This window comes from Indicator indicator, chromosome 1 (genome assembly GCF_027791375.1).
Source record: "Indicator indicator isolate 239-I01 chromosome 1, UM_Iind_1.1, whole genome shotgun sequence".
NCBI lineage: Eukaryota > Metazoa > Chordata > Aves > Piciformes > Indicatoridae > Indicator > Indicator indicator.
The window spans coordinates 65,039,054-65,055,716 of NC_072010.1; the positions used below are offsets into that span (position 1 = coordinate 65,039,054).

General features: G+C 37.1%; 1 protein-coding gene across 1 annotated transcript in view; it reads right to left on the reverse strand.

Moving 5' to 3' along the window:
- TUBGCP3 (tubulin gamma complex associated protein 3) overlaps positions 1-16,663 on the reverse strand; it is a 51,379-nt gene that overhangs the window by 24,895 nt on the left and 9,821 nt on the right. The window contains exons 2-7 of the mRNA XM_054382847.1: positions 12,353-12,460; positions 10,480-10,547; positions 7,198-7,275; positions 6,351-6,568; positions 5,006-5,178; positions 1,910-2,028 (exon numbers count right to left, since the gene is read on the reverse strand). Coding sequence (XP_054238822.1) covers positions 1,910-2,028; positions 5,006-5,178; positions 6,351-6,568; positions 7,198-7,275; positions 10,480-10,547; positions 12,353-12,460 — 764 coding nt within the window. The remainder of the gene's footprint in view (positions 1-1,909; positions 2,029-5,005; positions 5,179-6,350; positions 6,569-7,197; positions 7,276-10,479; positions 10,548-12,352; positions 12,461-16,663) is intronic.

Below are 16,663 nucleotides of genomic sequence, written 5' to 3' on the forward strand. Positions count from 1 at the left end.
ACAGTTAGAAACTCTGCAGCTAAAATCAAAAAGATGACATAGGAACTATTAAGAAGACTGCAAAGACAGAGTACATGGCAAAGCATTAAGTACGACATACATTCACTGGAATCAAATGAGGAACAAGCAAAATTGGTTTAGTGTCATTATATTTGTATCTGCTAGATCAAGCCAGAAGCTGCTAGCTTATACAGTACTGAATATCACCAGCAGACTTAACGTTAACATTGACACTAGGAAACATTCAGGGAGGAATAACAGCATGGAAAGTGTTGCTTTCTGGAAAAAAAAATAAAGCCAGACTGTTCACAATTACATTTTCCTCTTGTGGCTGAGGAAAAATGCTTTGACTACCATTTTGACTAACATGCAGTCACCACAGCTAAAGGAGGTATGTTCTTGGTCCTCCCTGCTCATCAGAAAAAGTTATAGCTGCAGATCTAGTCAGTCAAATAATTTCCTCTTCACTGAGTCTTGCACCTCATTAAAAGTAGCTCCTCCAATAAGGAAGAAGGATGTAAGACAACAGACTTCACTAAAATAAATGAAGATGCAAAGTTCTCAGGAAAAAGCATCACTGACCACAAACCACCTGAATAATTAAACTCCCTGTATTAAATGAATTAGGAACTCAAACTACTAAGTTTTTCACCTTCAACTAGCCTATTTGATATGAAAGCTACACAGAAAACTAATTAAACCTGTGTTGCCATTTTTGCAAGTTTTCTCCATGTTCCTCCAGAAAAATCTATTACACTATCATTCTTTTGCCATATATAATCTAACTTTATATATGGAACATAATTAACTCAGAGCAGGTGCTGAGGAAACTTTGCAGTATCTACCAGTACAGAAAATTACATCTTTAAGAATCTGTTTATTAACAAGATTTAAGTGATTTAACAATGTTTATGCTTTTCATTTTTCCCTCAACTAGACAACCCTAAACATCACTGTAAAGTAACAGGGAGAACAACCATACATGTCTGCTACATAATAATAACAAAATTTGTGCTCTTGGCACAAATTTCTTTGGCATTATTTTAGGACTACGCCCTACTGTCAAGAAGTTCTTAATACAAGCGAAAATCTGAAGCATTGCCTTTCCATTTAAACAAAAACATGAAAACTGATTAGCAAGCTGAAACTGAACTGTGGTACAGCACTGCCTAAATACTGCTAAAGCAATTAGTGCCTTTTTGTTGTTGTTGTTCTTCTTGTTTGCTTAGCTGACTCAATATCTTGGCTTTTTTTCCCACATTGGAAATAGCTTAACATCTCACCACCTTAATACAAGATCATCTCTCTGGCTTCTCTCTTGTTCCTCTACCCCTTTTTGACACCTTTCTTCAAATCCATATCAATTGGATTTTCTACCAACAACAGGAGTTGAAAGCACTTTCTTCAGCTTTATCACCAGTGCTATTTTGTGTAACCCACATAATCCCATCTGATCACTTATAAACTGTAATCAAGATCACAACATCAAGCAGCTGGCATCCATTCCACATCTCAGACTTTTAAATTTGTCCAGTCAAATTAAAGTAAAAAATCTGCACCTGCTTTATATTCACCTTTATATACTGTGGAAGAAACATGATGACAGAAGTCCTCAAATTAAGCCATAATTTAGGAGTCATTGTACTGGCTTAATAGCTGAGAGTCTGTTCACATCTTTTGAAATGCTACAGTTTCTTTATGGACCTAATCTGCCCAAATAAATTTTAAATTAGTACTGCTGAAACTACACTGTTGTACTAAAAAGAAAACCAAACTAAACAAACAAAACAGCTGGGGGAGGGAGTAAAGACTTGTGATGATATTATGATGTTTCAACATCTCTTTCATGGCTGTATTTCCCCAATAGAGCACCCTGTTCACATACAAAATACAAGTGACCATACAGTACCTTTCCCTCCACTTTATAGCAATTTTCAGAATTGCACATTTTGATGTTTTTGCCATCTATTCCCTGGAAGACATACAAAACATCTCTTACAAGGTTTGCTTCAGTTATTTCAACAGATCCTAGGGGAAAAAAAAAAAATCAAACACAAGAGTATTTAGATTTGTTAGGACAGTAAGTTTGAATTACAACTTCAAAAAACTATTTAGAAGACTAGCCCATGTTTATAAGCTGTAAAGAAATGTTTTAAGTCCTCTTAACAACTTGTCAGAAAAGCTAAGAATTTGCCTTAGATGCCTTTATTGATACCTGGAGCAGGTCAGTTTGTATGGCACTGGCCATCTTATGTTTTAAGCAACACTTCAGCCAGTCCTAGTTATCTTTTCTGATTCAATCATCAGTGCAACTTTCAAGGCAAGCACTGTAATAACCTTACCTTTCTTCAAACAAACAGCTGAGGGAAATGATTCTCCCCATCTACTCTGCTCTCATAAGACCCCACCTACACTACTGTATCCAATTCTGGTGCCTCCAGCATAAGAAGGACATAGAATTGCTGGAGTGGGTCCAGAGGAGGGCCACAAAGATGATTGGAGAGCTGGAGCACCTCCCCATGAGGACAGGCTGAAAGAGCTGGAGCTGTTCAGCCTGGAGACAAGAAGGCTCCAGGGAGACCTAGCAGTATGTGCCTTCTAGCAGTATGTGAAGGGGGCCTACAAGAAAGGCTGGAAGCAATTTTTCACAAGGGCGTGTTGTGACAGGACAAGAGGCAATGGTTTTAAAGCTTAAGGGCAGATTTAAACTGAATATTAGAAAGAAATTTCTTTACAGTAAGGGTGGTGAGACACTGGAACAGGTTGCTCAGGGAGGTCATGGATGTCTCCACCCTAGAGGTGTTCAAGGCCAGGCTGGATGATGCCTCAAGCAAACTGGTCTAGTAGATTGTGTCACTGCTCATGGCAGGGGAGTTGGAACTGGACGATCTTCAGGGTCCCTTTCAACTCAAACAATTCTATGAATCTATGACTAAGTTGTTAAATAAGACTTAGAAAATCATCTCTTCTACATTCAGCTAGAAAAACAAAAGAGTTAATTCAGAGGAAAGAGCTGCTTGTTTAATATTGGCTTTCAAACACGTATGTCAGACTGTCAACTGCATAACTGCTACAGAGCGGGTAAACATAAAGTGTAAATATTGTTTCTGAAGATAGATACACATTTGCTTTAGTAAAGCTTTTGCTCTTGCGACATACAGTTTGCTTCTGGCATGTCTCTCTTGATCGAGGTTAGATTATATTTAAGATTTCTGATATTTATTGATTTAAAGGGGACAGAAGACTGAAAATGCTGTGCAGGTGACTGCAACTATGCCCTCTTTTTCTGTGCAAAACAGCACTATCTGTTCTAACTTCATTTAAGATGTCCAGAATGAAACAATTTTAACAATGACTATGTAGAAATTCAGACGTGACAACATGCTTCTTCCAAATTTGACGGACTCTCGCTCTTGTCAGTTTAACTCCTCAACAATCTGCTTTCCCAAAATAAAAGCAACAAAAAATAAATTCTAATCTTATTTTGACAAAAGTAGCCATCACCTCAATATTCTGTTTAAAACTCAGACTCCCTTAATACTAAGATGTTCATGGGAATAGTTAGCCCGTTTTAGGAATGCTTACTGAAATGGTAAAAGATTCAAGTGCAAGTTTCTTTAATCAGTAAATAATACAGAAGTTATTAATATCAACCATACAACACTCTTGGTAATACTGTCTGTATAGGTGTAGCAGTAAGAAAACTCCAATTAACAGTAACCAACTTTAATTTAACTTTTAATGTAGTTAGAAGAATTTCATATTCATAGACATATCTTCTTGCAATAGCCTTTTATAATCTGAATACAGTCTACTTCTATTTCTACATCAACAAGTGACTACATTAAAGACAACTGTCAGTCCTTATATCCATTCTACATAAAAATCAAAGAGTCACAGCTGCTGGCTGACTGAATGAAACAAGTTTGTACTGCTCTTTATGGCAATTAGTACAACAAAAATAAGAGGTAGTACTAAAAATTATATATATGCCTATATTTATACACACCAAATCTATCATGTATTTATAAATATGAGTATACATATATATACACTTATGTCCTCTGGCACATCAATAGTATTGTAAATTAAGTTTTTAAACACCTTTAGATATACCAGTGAAATTCTCTTTGAATTGTAACCTGTTGCTTTGCACACTGTTACTCAGAAAGATGCAGGGGCTGGCAGATAAACTATAGTCTAACTATCCATGCTTCTTTATAAAGGAGTTATTAAAAAAAGAAAAACAAACATCAAAAAGCACTGTAGGATGACAACATTTGCCATCAGTTCTCTTATTCAGAAAAGTCTCCCACTTTTACTGTAAAAGTAGAGTGGGTTGAAACTTGAACAATTGCCACAAAGATTATCTCTTAAACAATTTCTCCTTAAGTTACATTTGTGTTAATTCAGAATAGATCCTCTAGGCATCACTGTAAAGCTTATAGCCACTTAAATAAATAAATTAGTAATATTTATCTATTTTTATTTATTGAAAATATTTTGTCAATTACTATAAATATAACCTTTGTAAATAGTGTAACAAAGAAAAAATGTGTTTTAAGATCTCTATACTCCAGTGCACATTTCCAAGCTTTAAAAGAACAAATCATAAACAAATGAACCTATTTCATCAAGTTTTATTCCTTGAGCAATCCTGAATTTCTAAAAGCAGTAGCATCTTCTGATCATCAGAAGAGTGATCATTACTCACAAGACAGTCACTTGATTCTGACAAACACTTCAATGAAGTCAGTGTTTTAATAGGACAAGAACATTAACAAACCAATCGCTACAAAAACAAATTAACAACCAGCCAAAGAAATTGTGGCCAAATACACTAGTCTTGCATATATGCTTCTATCTTCCTATCAAATACACTCTAGCAAAACACTCCCCAAAAAATTCAATATGCTATAAAACTATTTCAGAGTCATTACAAAATAACGGAGGACACAGATAACAACTCTAAAAAGTTATCTTTAACAAATACATCTTTGCTCACCACTTGTATCCCCTTCTCGCCTCGACCTTGGCACACCACGGGAGACAGCATTTGAAAAGCCTTTTGAGGTAGTGCTTTGCAAAGAAGGCTGGCTTGCAGTTAGGGTCCATGCAAGACGTGACCCTAATTGCTGACGGAGACATTCTCCAGCGCCTGGAGCTTGATAGGATTGTCTAAAAGGACAAAAGCAAGAAACATCTTCAAAAACAGGGATCCTATACTCATCACCTGTAAGCAAATTTTGAAAAATGCCAAGTTTCAATTCGGATCTTGTGGAGGTTTTGTTTGTGGTTGTTTTTTTGAAAATAAAGGAACCTTAAAAAGGGTGCATAACATAAAAGCAATTTATTGCTTCCTCTAAGCCTACCTTGTAAAACACTCAAAGTATAGAAAAGGAAGGAGATAAAAATTTGGCAAATTATTTCATACCAAAGATTGACCTTTTTATACAGTGAGCTAAATGGATTCTGAATCAACAACAATAATAGTAATAAAAATAAACATTCATAATAAACAATAAATATTTAAGTCTGTTGGTACTTTAAACTGTAGTTATACGCCAAAGAAAACAGAGGAAGAGGAGAAAGTTCACTTTCCTGCTTGTTTAGCAAGTGCCTGAAGATGTGATCAAGGAGGGAGCATGTAGACAAGCTCCGACTTCCCTTTGTCTCAAACTTATCAAACCTTCTCACAATAGACAGATACAGAACTGAAGAGTGAAATTGCTGTAAAATGGAACAGTCTAAACAGGTCAAACCAAGAATATGGCCAGGACAGGGTAAGTTCTGCTGATATTTTTAATCAAGCAGATATATGGAATAACCTCATTGGCACACCTTTCTACACTGTATCACAATTTGAGGTGGGAAGTGACCTCTGAAGATTACCTCTTTTTAACCCTCCTGCTCAAAGTAGGATCAACTAGATAAAGTTACATTGTGCATTTTCCAGTCATGTTTAGAATATTTGCAAGCATGGAGACTACACAATCTCTCTGGACTACTCATTTCAGTGTTTCACAACACCCCCCCTGCCCTCAAACACACACACCACTCCACTGCAAAATAAACTTTTTCCTCTCATGTTTAACTGTAATTTCCAGTCTTATTAGTTTTGCTAATTATCTCCCTGAGTATTACCAAGAAAAGGCCAGCTTAGTCTTTTCTACCGCCCTGGTCAGGTATAACTACACAGCTAATATCCCTGGTGCCTTTACTTCTCCAGGTTGAACAGTCCCAGGTCTAACAGCCTTCTCCCATGCCAGATACTCCAACCCGTTAATTAGTTTTCGGGTTCCTTCTCCAGTCATCTCCAAACCTATCTGTAAGTTAAAACATTAATTTACCCTGGAAGGAGTGATTGTGGAGTTGGTGTTGGCCCATTCAGAGCATACAGGCTGATGCTGCTGATCCCGCTGCTTCCCATGCTACCTGAACTCTGGGCAGACTGAGCACTGCGGTCTTGGTAATTCAGTGGAAGGCTTTGAGGCCTGGCATAGTAATAAGGGGTTGAGTGAGCATCCCGTGGTAAAGCTTGAGCAAAAAGCGTGGCATAACTTGATACCTGAAGAAAAAAGTATTTTAAAAGGGAGGAATAAAATGAAAAGATTTGTGAGCTGCTTTATGTCTTAAGCTAACTGAAATGTCTTAAGCTAACTGAAGTATAATAACTGAAGATCACATCTATGCAAAGAAAAATTTGTTGCTAAAATTGCAAAAAAAAAAAAAGCAAGTCTCTCACAGTGAGCAAAAGTACTTTTATCAATATAGCTTATTTTTGCCTGTGAATTGTCACAAGCAACAGCTGCAAAAAGCACTTCAGTGCTAGCAAAGCCTCAACTAAAGAATTAATTTTTCTTTCCCTATTCCATTTTAAACTCATTAATACATGAGCAAGCATTACACCATCAAGCAAAAGGCAAACAAAAAAAGCCATCCATCTAATAAAGTCACAACTTCAGCTACAAATGTTGGACACCTCACGTTTTTATTTACTTAGTACCAAACAAAAAAAAAAAATCACAGAGAAAAAGAGCACAGACACTGCATTAGTGTATTCTTCCTTTCATCCTCACACACAAATACCAGGAATACAACCTGAAGCATTCTTTAAGTCAGGATAATGATTCTTAACATCTGAAATATTTGGCACATTTACCGTTTCTCAGAAGTAATATAGGTCTCCTCACCTACCTTGTTAGACTGTTTACGTGGATCTTCACTAAGGGTAAGCAGGAGGTAGAGTATGGACCATTTGTTTTTCAAAATGCCCTTTAAAAAAGATGAAGACAAACAGAAATGAGTTTGGCTTCTTTTGATAATAATTTATTCTTTTAATTATCCAGTATACTAACATGCATACATATAAACCATTTTTCCACACAAATAGACCAACTCAAAGTCACATTCTTGAGCAAATTGGTTATATGCAGTGCAGCCTTTGTATTTTATTGTCTCCACTGTGTTCAAGCCAAGAACTCTCATCTGCTCTGAAATCAGTTAAGTACATTCAATTTAAAATTCATAGCTATTAAGAGGTTTATACAGAGTTCACCTTTTACCAGCATTCCCACACACTTTCACCATTTAAAACATCTCAGATGCAGATGCTATTCTAATCTAAAGATAAAGAAAGAAATCTCTTGGTACGTTTTTAAGCAGAAACTGTCAATTCTCCACTTTCCATTTCACTCTCCCTTACAGGGAGGCTTCAGAACTTCAAGGATTTCAATTTCTATTACGTTAAATTACATTTAAGAGAGCTACCAGAATTTTCACAGCTTAAGACAGAGACACTATTAACATGAAACTTTAGGAATATTGTCTCTAAGAAACAGACAGAGACATACAGACAGTTAGAATAACACTCAGAAGATGTAGATTGCAGTAGTCAGCTAACCAGCAGGAGACAAAACAACACTAAAATCCAAGCTATGAAAAGAATACTTTGAAGAGCAAAGCCACGCAAAATACTAAACTGTTTTGGCTTAGATAAGCATGTATTTCCAGATATGTTACTCTGCAGTTCTGCAACACTAACACACCTGAATCAGTCAGGGACACAGAACCTTATAATGGACATTAAATAGTGGAGTAAGACACAAACTCATACATGTTCCATCACAACAGCGATCAGGATACAGTCTGGAATACTAAGCAATGTTGAATATAAAGGAAACTCTAGTCATACCAAGATTCAACAAAGATTCCAATCCTTATGAAGCAATAAAATTTAGTGCTATCAGTCTTGCTAAAAGCACTTTATAAAGGTCACTTTAAAATTCTCTTTTTTTAACATGTTTTCATTCTCTCCTTTTTCTATTTTTTCCTGTGTCTATGTAAATTATGTGGTTTGTGTGCATGCATTATATAGTATAAGAATTTTGGCCACAGGACAAAGCCCACTAACCAAACCTACAATAATGCTATACAGAGTAGAAGGAAACATTCCATTTTATTATGTAGAGGTCTATTAACTTCTGCTTCGATCTCAACAGCAAGCAAAGAGTAGAGGCACTGCATCTGTTGCAAACAACTAATCCAGCAACCCCTTAACAACTGAAAGAAGGAGCAGCAACATTACTGCTTCTTTTGGTGGCCAGGATAGTGCCTCAAAAAGCATGGTATGCTCAGCTGGCAAGCTGCCACTACAATAAGTACTGACCTCCTTTTCCCTTCAGAGTAATGGATGAAATGAAGTTAAAACAGATTCACACAAGCTTTTCTCTTTCTCCTAATTGCTTTCAAGAGAATCACTGGAAGAGTAAAAAGCCTCATTGATTCAGAAAACACGTATTTCTTCTGTGCCCTTCCCTAAGCTCATGGAAAAAAGAAGTGATGGTCTACCGTTAGTAATAAGCCTAACAGCAGATTGATTAATTGGTAGTGTGAATTTTAAAAGAAGATAGTATTCAGATGATACCATTTCATGTACATGAGATGTTAGCATGGAAAAAAAAAAAGGTTAAGAGAACCTCAAGCATTTGAGCAAGCAGCAAAATGTAAGGATACAATCAACGTAAACTTATATTACATTCAGAAGAATAACCAAACTGATATGAACACAGATAAAGCATTTTGTTTCAAAGTTTACAGTCATCATGCTCTGCAGCTGTGTTGCCTGCCAAAAGCAGTGGTATGGGAACAGTACATAAGAAAACAATACCAAAAAAAGTCTGTATTAAAATAGCAAGATCACATAGTGCAATACACACAAGAAGAGGATGAAACCAATGGCTGAGGTCATCAGAACAGCTGCCTGCAAACCAGCAGTGACACTTGTACAAACCAATGCAAAAAATACACAAATCCACAGGATAAGGAAAACAAAAAGAGTTACATAGTGGCTTTAGCTCCAAGCTCTAACAAATGAATTGGGAAATATAGATGAGAAGAGGGGCAGAATCAAGTTCTGGCTAGTCATACAATCCACAGAATCACATTTTTGAAATCTTGAAAACTTAGTATTATCCTGTACAATTCTGCCATGATCTGTACATAAATGAAAAAGTAGAACAGAGAAAAAACCATTTATCCTAAATACAAAGAGCAAAACAAGTACAAATTTTTTATTACATAGAAAACAATCATCTACATTGATTTTTGTTGTCAAAAATGTGCAAATGACAACTGTGAATCTTACTTTAATACTGCTCACCATATTCTACCTTGCTAAATAGCTTTATGGAGAATTCAGAGCAAATTAGTAGCTGTCATTTCTCGTTTACCTCAGTTAAATTTCTATCCTTGCATCTTTCTTCCCTTTCACCTGATCCACCCTCCTGCAACATGGGTTTTCTAAACACTAATATCTTTTGTCAGAATATCAACATGCAGTATTCTTTGACTAACACTGGTGTCAGCAGAATCATCCAAGTCAGCAGAGCTTTAACCTTCAATATTAAAAATTCAGAAGTGTGAGGACTGTTTGAACCTTAGATTCATAAAATTAGTATACTCATAAGGCACTGCTGTAAAAGTAATGACAAGAAAATTCACCAGTTCTACATACAAAATGAACACTTCTATTTTTATAGAATTCCTTAATATGAACCGCCCTTTCTGTATTTGGACTCAAAGTAAAAATTGTCTTCTGAATTCCAATTAAATCCAAGTTAATTTGTAATTAATAGTGAGCAGCTTATAGTAAAAAAAACAAATCCCAAACAAAGTAACAAGAAGATTGTTTTCACAAATACTACAAAATTATTTCAGTTGCAAGGGACCTTTGCAGATCATCTAATTCAACCCTCCTTGTCAAATCAGGGCCATCTACAGAAGCTTGCCCATCAGGTTTTGACTGTCTCCAAAGATGAAGACCACACAACTTTCCTGGGCGATCTATTACAGTACTGATCAATTCTGAATAAAAATATTGTTAATGATCTGAGTGCTCCCCGAAACAACTAGATAACATCAGAAGGATGCATATGTGTGCTTTCAGGTTTTTTACTCCTTATGTATTTATTACACTACCTGTGAACTGAGTTTTCTGTAGAGTTCTGTAAACAAAGCAGCATCTGCTTCCCTTCTTTGTCGCACCACTATTAAAAAAAAAAAGGGAAAAAAAAAAGAAAGAAATGAAATAGTCATGTCCGTAATTGTGCATCTGTGGTAAATTGGAAAATGTACCAAAGAAAGCTTAATGATCCTTATTTCACTCTATTTACACATACAGTTTTGCCTGTTCTCCTATTATCTACATTCCAGCCCTGAATATTCTGGCATCAGAAGTAATGTAATGTAAGTACCTGTTTTTCTCAGGGCAATCCAAATACATACCTTCTAAATAAGCACCTTTTTTAAGTCTAGTTTGTCATTCTGTAAGTTTAGGGAATTAAAACATAACTGAAAGTAGATATGGGTTAATGAATGCTATAAAGCCCTTCACAAAACCTATTTTATTGCCTATTTTAGGCAATAAAACAAAGAAACAAAAGTAGTATCGCCACTTGCTCAAAGTCAAGCAGAATTCCAAGGCCACACAACTTCTATGGATTAAGAAAAGTGCCAGTTTCAGTCACTGCCAGTTACATTACAGAAGTTCAGAGGAAAAGCATCTTCAAGCTTTAACACTTCCTCAGAAAATGCATGTTGCATCCAAAAACAGCCATGTTTAAAGAAAAGGGGAAAAAAAGTAAAATCTGAAGAAACCTTGATAATAAAATCAGTTGCTGTTAAATGTTAGAAAGTTAACTGCATCAAAAGCCACTGTTAGGTATATATTGCCAAATAAGTCACATCCTGCATGGTAACTCCAAATAAATGTAAAGTTAGAAGGATATATCCAGTCACTTGTTACATGACCATTAACATTAGTGTACAAGCAGAAGCTGGGAAGAAGATGATGAGGGAGACGGCACTCTTCAAAACTCCTGGCAACAGGCCCAAAGAATATATGCTGTGCTGCCTGATAGTACTCAAAGCATGTAGAAATTCATCATACAGAAAGTGTATTATTTGTAGATTCCAGTGTTTTGGAGTTGCATCTAGAGAAATTGGGATGGGCTTATTTGCCTATCAGCAAATCACAGAAGTTCTGTGTAAGTGAAAAATACATGTGTATTTTAAAACAGTTATAACCACTGACTTCAAGTACCCTGATTTAATTTCCCTGATTGAACAGTCAAAGCTCAAATACGAAGCTTTAATTTAATAACCATACTTCAGGTAACTGTTTCTGGACATTCTACCATAAAGGAGACCATCTGCTGAAATCAATAATTGGATTTTCAAGAAGAATGCATCACATCCCCACTGGTTTCACACAGTGCAACACTTGACTTAGCAGCAGAGAGCACAACGAAATGCAACTGCAACGTAACTTACACTGTCAGGGTCTAGTATTTTGGTTTTGAGAAGGTGGTTGCAGAAAACTTGTAGAGAAACTGAAGGCAAGAAATATCAGGTAAATCACAAGAAATTCCATCAAGTCTCTGGATGCTCATTCAGCAGGTTTTACACAGGTGCTCATGAAATTAATTTTGCCAAAGTAATATTTAAAAAGTGCACATCACAAAAATATCAGTCTTCTAAAAAGAACTATGAATTTATAAAGTTTGAGGGCTATTGAGGTGAAAGGAGTACAAAAATAATTGTTCTTTATTTTCATGGTGTCTAAGGTACAAAGTAAACAGCAGCAAGGGAAATCTAAGCTGAGAATTCTGAAAAATCTGAGCTGTGAATACAAACAGCCACACAAGAACACCGACTAGGGAACTAGTGGAATCTTCATCATGAGATTTTCTGTGAGGCAGAGTTGTCCCATTTTCAGAAGAATAAACTGATCAAATAACTTCTTGAAGACCTTATATTCCTATTTCGAAGAAAGAAACAAACATGCACCTACATTCTTTCTTGATTTTCTCTGCTACAAGAAATTCATCCCGTTCAACGGTGGGAGCAAAGTTGCTTCCAATAACTCTCACTGCGTACTGAAACTGTTGGGCTGCATCAGCTGAAAGAAAAAAAGGAAAACTCAATTAAACTGAATCCAGCATAAATGTACCTGGCTTAGATCTAATAATCATAGAATCATTTTGGTTGGAAAAAGTTATAGTATAATTTCTAGACACACATCTAACCAGAGGGCAATTAAGTCCAGTTTACTCGTGAGCTTATCAGTGGCATACATCAAACACACCCACCTGTATACGCTCAATAAAATAAGTGCATTTATATTTGCAAATAAGCCTTTCTCATTCTGTGCTGACAGAAGAGACACTTAGGCCTACCCAGCCATCAGAGAGCATTAGCACACATCAGCTGGCTTTCCTCCTCCTCACAGACTGAAATGCTGTGGGACTTGGTACAAAGTCACACGAACCAGCTCACACACAGGAACAATGCAGCTATGTTCACCAGGCACACTCTCTCACCAAGCACACAAACTGGACTATCTACTTGTGGATCTTTCCTCACATCTCCACAACACTGGCTTTACCAGTTTGTGTGTTGGTTTCAGGTTTGGTTTGATTGGGTTTGTAAAATAGTGTATATAGTTTCACCATTTAAGTTCAAAGCTAGCTCAAAGATATTGGCATCATATTCCAATGCTTAACATTAGATACTAATGTAGAGGTCACAAGCAAGTGACCTCCCTCCACTGCTCCTTCCTCATGCAATAATTCTGTTTTTAATATTGTTGCTGAACAGCACTGGTTTAGCACAAGGATCTCTGCTTTTTGGGAAGACTAACAGTCTGGTAACACTGAGATAGGGCCAGCTCAGTATTAATGCCTCCACAGCACAGTCATGTTCACATTTATTGATCAGAAAATCCATCAAATCAATCAAACTATAACTCTACAGATAAACCAAGTGTCCTTATGAAGTGTCAGATAAATTTCTACTCCTCATATAGGAACAACTGTAATAACATAAGGGGAAAGATGCATAAGGAACCTAAGGAATATAAGAAAAAGTAAGTGCAAATGTGTCATGTCAGAATCCTTACACTTCCTGACTTCAGAAAAAAACCTAAACATTTAAGCAATTCTAAATATTAGGTCTACTCTGTATATAACAATTATGTATGGAAATACATCAGACTCTTCCTGTTTTATTTAGTCAGTTAAGGAGTCAGCTTTCACAGAAAGTTGTACAGTAATGCAGTCAATGATTCAGCCAAGAAAAAGCCAAGGATGCTGGCCTGGACAAATACATAGGAAAGGAACACAAAAATGGGACAGGGAAATGTCCATTACAGCAGAACTATTTTAAATATTGAATCATCTCTTGAACTAATATTTACAACTGGAAAACAAATCACCTGGGAGACACTAGGAGCCAACTGTTGATTGAATGCATGAAAACTCATTGAAAGAAAAAAAATCTGGAATCAGAATGTGCTACATTCTTTTTGAATGCTTGTTTTTTACTGTCTTGTGATATCATGAAATCACAGATTGTTAAGGGCTGAAAGGGACCTCGAAAGATCATCTATAGTCAACCCCCCTGCCAGAGCAGGATCACTTATACCACATCACACAGGGACACATCCAGGTGGGTTTTGAATACCTCCAGAGAGGCACACTCAACAACCCCCCTGGGCAGCCTGTTCGTGTTCCGTCAGTCAGTGAAAAAATTTTTCCTTATGTTTCCATGGAACTTCCTATGCCTCAACTTCTACCCATTGCCCCTTATCCTGTCATTCGGCATCACCCAGCAGAGCCTGGCTCCATCTGCTTGGCGTTCACCCTTACATATTTATAAACATGAATGAGGTCACCCCTCAATCTCCTCCAAGCTAAAGAGCCCCAGCCCCCTCAGTCTCTCCTTGTAAGAAAGATGTTCCACACCCTTTATTATTTTGTGGCTCTGTGCTGGACTCTTTCAAGCAGTTTCCTGTCCTTCTGAGGCACCTAGCACTGGATACAATATTACAGATGTGTCCTCATCAGGGCAGAGTAGAGGGGGAGGAGAACCCCTCTCAACCTACTAACCACACCCCTTCTAATACAGCCCAGAATGGCATTGGCCTTCTTGGCCACAAGAGCAAACTGCTGGCTTATGGTCAACCTTCCATCCACTAGGACCCCCAGGTCCTCTTCCCCTTCACTGCTCTCCAACAGGTCAGTCCCTAACCTATACTAATACCTGGGGTTGCTCTTTCCCAGGTGCAAGACTCTACACTTGCCCTTGTTGAATTTCATTAAATTTCTCCCTGCCCACCCTGTCTAAGTCTGGCTGAATGGCAGCACAACCCTCTGGTGTGTCAGCTACTCCACCCAGCTTTGTGGCTTCAGCAAACTTGCTGACAGTGCACATCAACCACATAGTTGACGAATAATATTGAATAGTACAGGTCCCAGTACTGACCCAAGGGACTCCACTAGATACAGGCCTCCAACTAGACTCCATCCCATTGACCACACTCTGACTTCTTCCCTTCAACCAGTTCACAATCCACTTCACTACCCAGTCATCCAGACCACACCTCCTCAGTGTAGCTGCAAGGATGCTGTGGTGGTCAAATGAACACCACTCATCAGTCCTGATCTATTACATCTGTAAACCAGCAAACATTAACCAGTTCACACAGAGCAGTACTCCACATGATCAGGACAAAAGTGTGCTCAGACAGAATCATTAATATTTGACAACATTGGCCTGCAAAAGGAGCAAGGGTATCATTCTACTTTCAGGGAAAAAAATGCCAACATCCAAACTACTGTAAGATCACAAATCTGCATGGCTTAAATGCCTTTCATAAATAAGAGTTCTACTGTTAGACTAAGCAACCTTTCATTTGCAATAACAACTTGAAAATAGGACTTGAAAATACAAATATAAAATAATTTCATAGTTCAGCTCTTGAGAGCTTAAACTGAACCAATGAAACAAGTGGGAAGAATTAAGTAAATGTTTCTGAGTAATTCTTAATACATGTCATTAAAGAACAACTCAAGATTTCCAAAAGTAATCTGCAAGCCAATTAAAGTTAAATATCAACACTAAGTTATCCCAAACAATTACAGTCTTTCATTAAACCTCAACTGTGTACCTAGCAGCAGTTAGACAAGACCCAGGCTTTCCTACTAATTCCAACATATTTTTGGCATGTTGTTATAGTGGCTTAACACGGGCGGAAAGAGTTCTAGCTCAAGCATCAAGGGTGGGCTACAGTCAGGAGAAAGATCAAGATACCAAAGTACTTTATCAGTTATTACACATTTCTAGGCTAAATAATAAATTCCATCACTGATTAGCCACTAAAAAAGCAAGACAGAATGGGTCTCCAGTAAGCTAATTCAACACAAGTTATAGAAAATTGCAAAACATAAAAAGAAACTATTTTTTTAAAAAGTAGATCTTAAAAAAAAAAAAAAAAAAATCAAAACACACACAGAGACTTAAAAAGGCACAAAAACGTCCCCCTACCTTCTATAAAGAAAATTATGCTCTGAAATTAACTTCTATGCCCACCTGCACCACCCTGTCCCTTAGGGATTGTGTGTCTGTCCTGGTTTTTTGTTTTATTTTTGATTAATAGATAGAGGTCTTAGAAATATCAAGTTTAACAGGTTTCATAGGAACTGGGGACTCATAGAACAAACATGCAAACAACTCTCCCTGAGGGAGAGGCTGCAGGGAAAGTTCAGTGGTTCAGTATTCCCTCTCATCTGCCTGTGCAGAATGAGCAATATCAGGTACTGCCTCCTGCCCCAGACTGGAGCCAGTGTGCACAAAGGAACAGTGACCTGGAAGACGAGGGAAGAGAGACCTACAGAGAATGAAAACAAGCTGGCAGTATCGCAGTTGAGGAATGCAGGGTGTTTCCAGAAGAGAAGACTTACAACACAAATCCACAGGACAAGGCATTTAACTTCAGCTAATGGACTTGCTTCCTCTGTATTTGTGACCCTGCAGTACATCGCAGCACGTTTAAGAGTGTTGAACAAGAAAAAATGTAGTTGATGAAAAAAAAATGAAAATTCTCCTATGCCTGCATAATTGGGCATTACTCATTCAGCTGCTTCTGCTAACTTCTCAGTATACACTATCATCTATCTATACTGCAATTATCAGTAAGATTGGAGAAGATATTAACAATCAGACCATTACATTTTATGTATACTGAATGGCAATGAAGTTTTTCCATGTAAGCAATGTTCCATTTACTGTGTTATTTTAAAAATACTCTCTGATTTCTGAACAG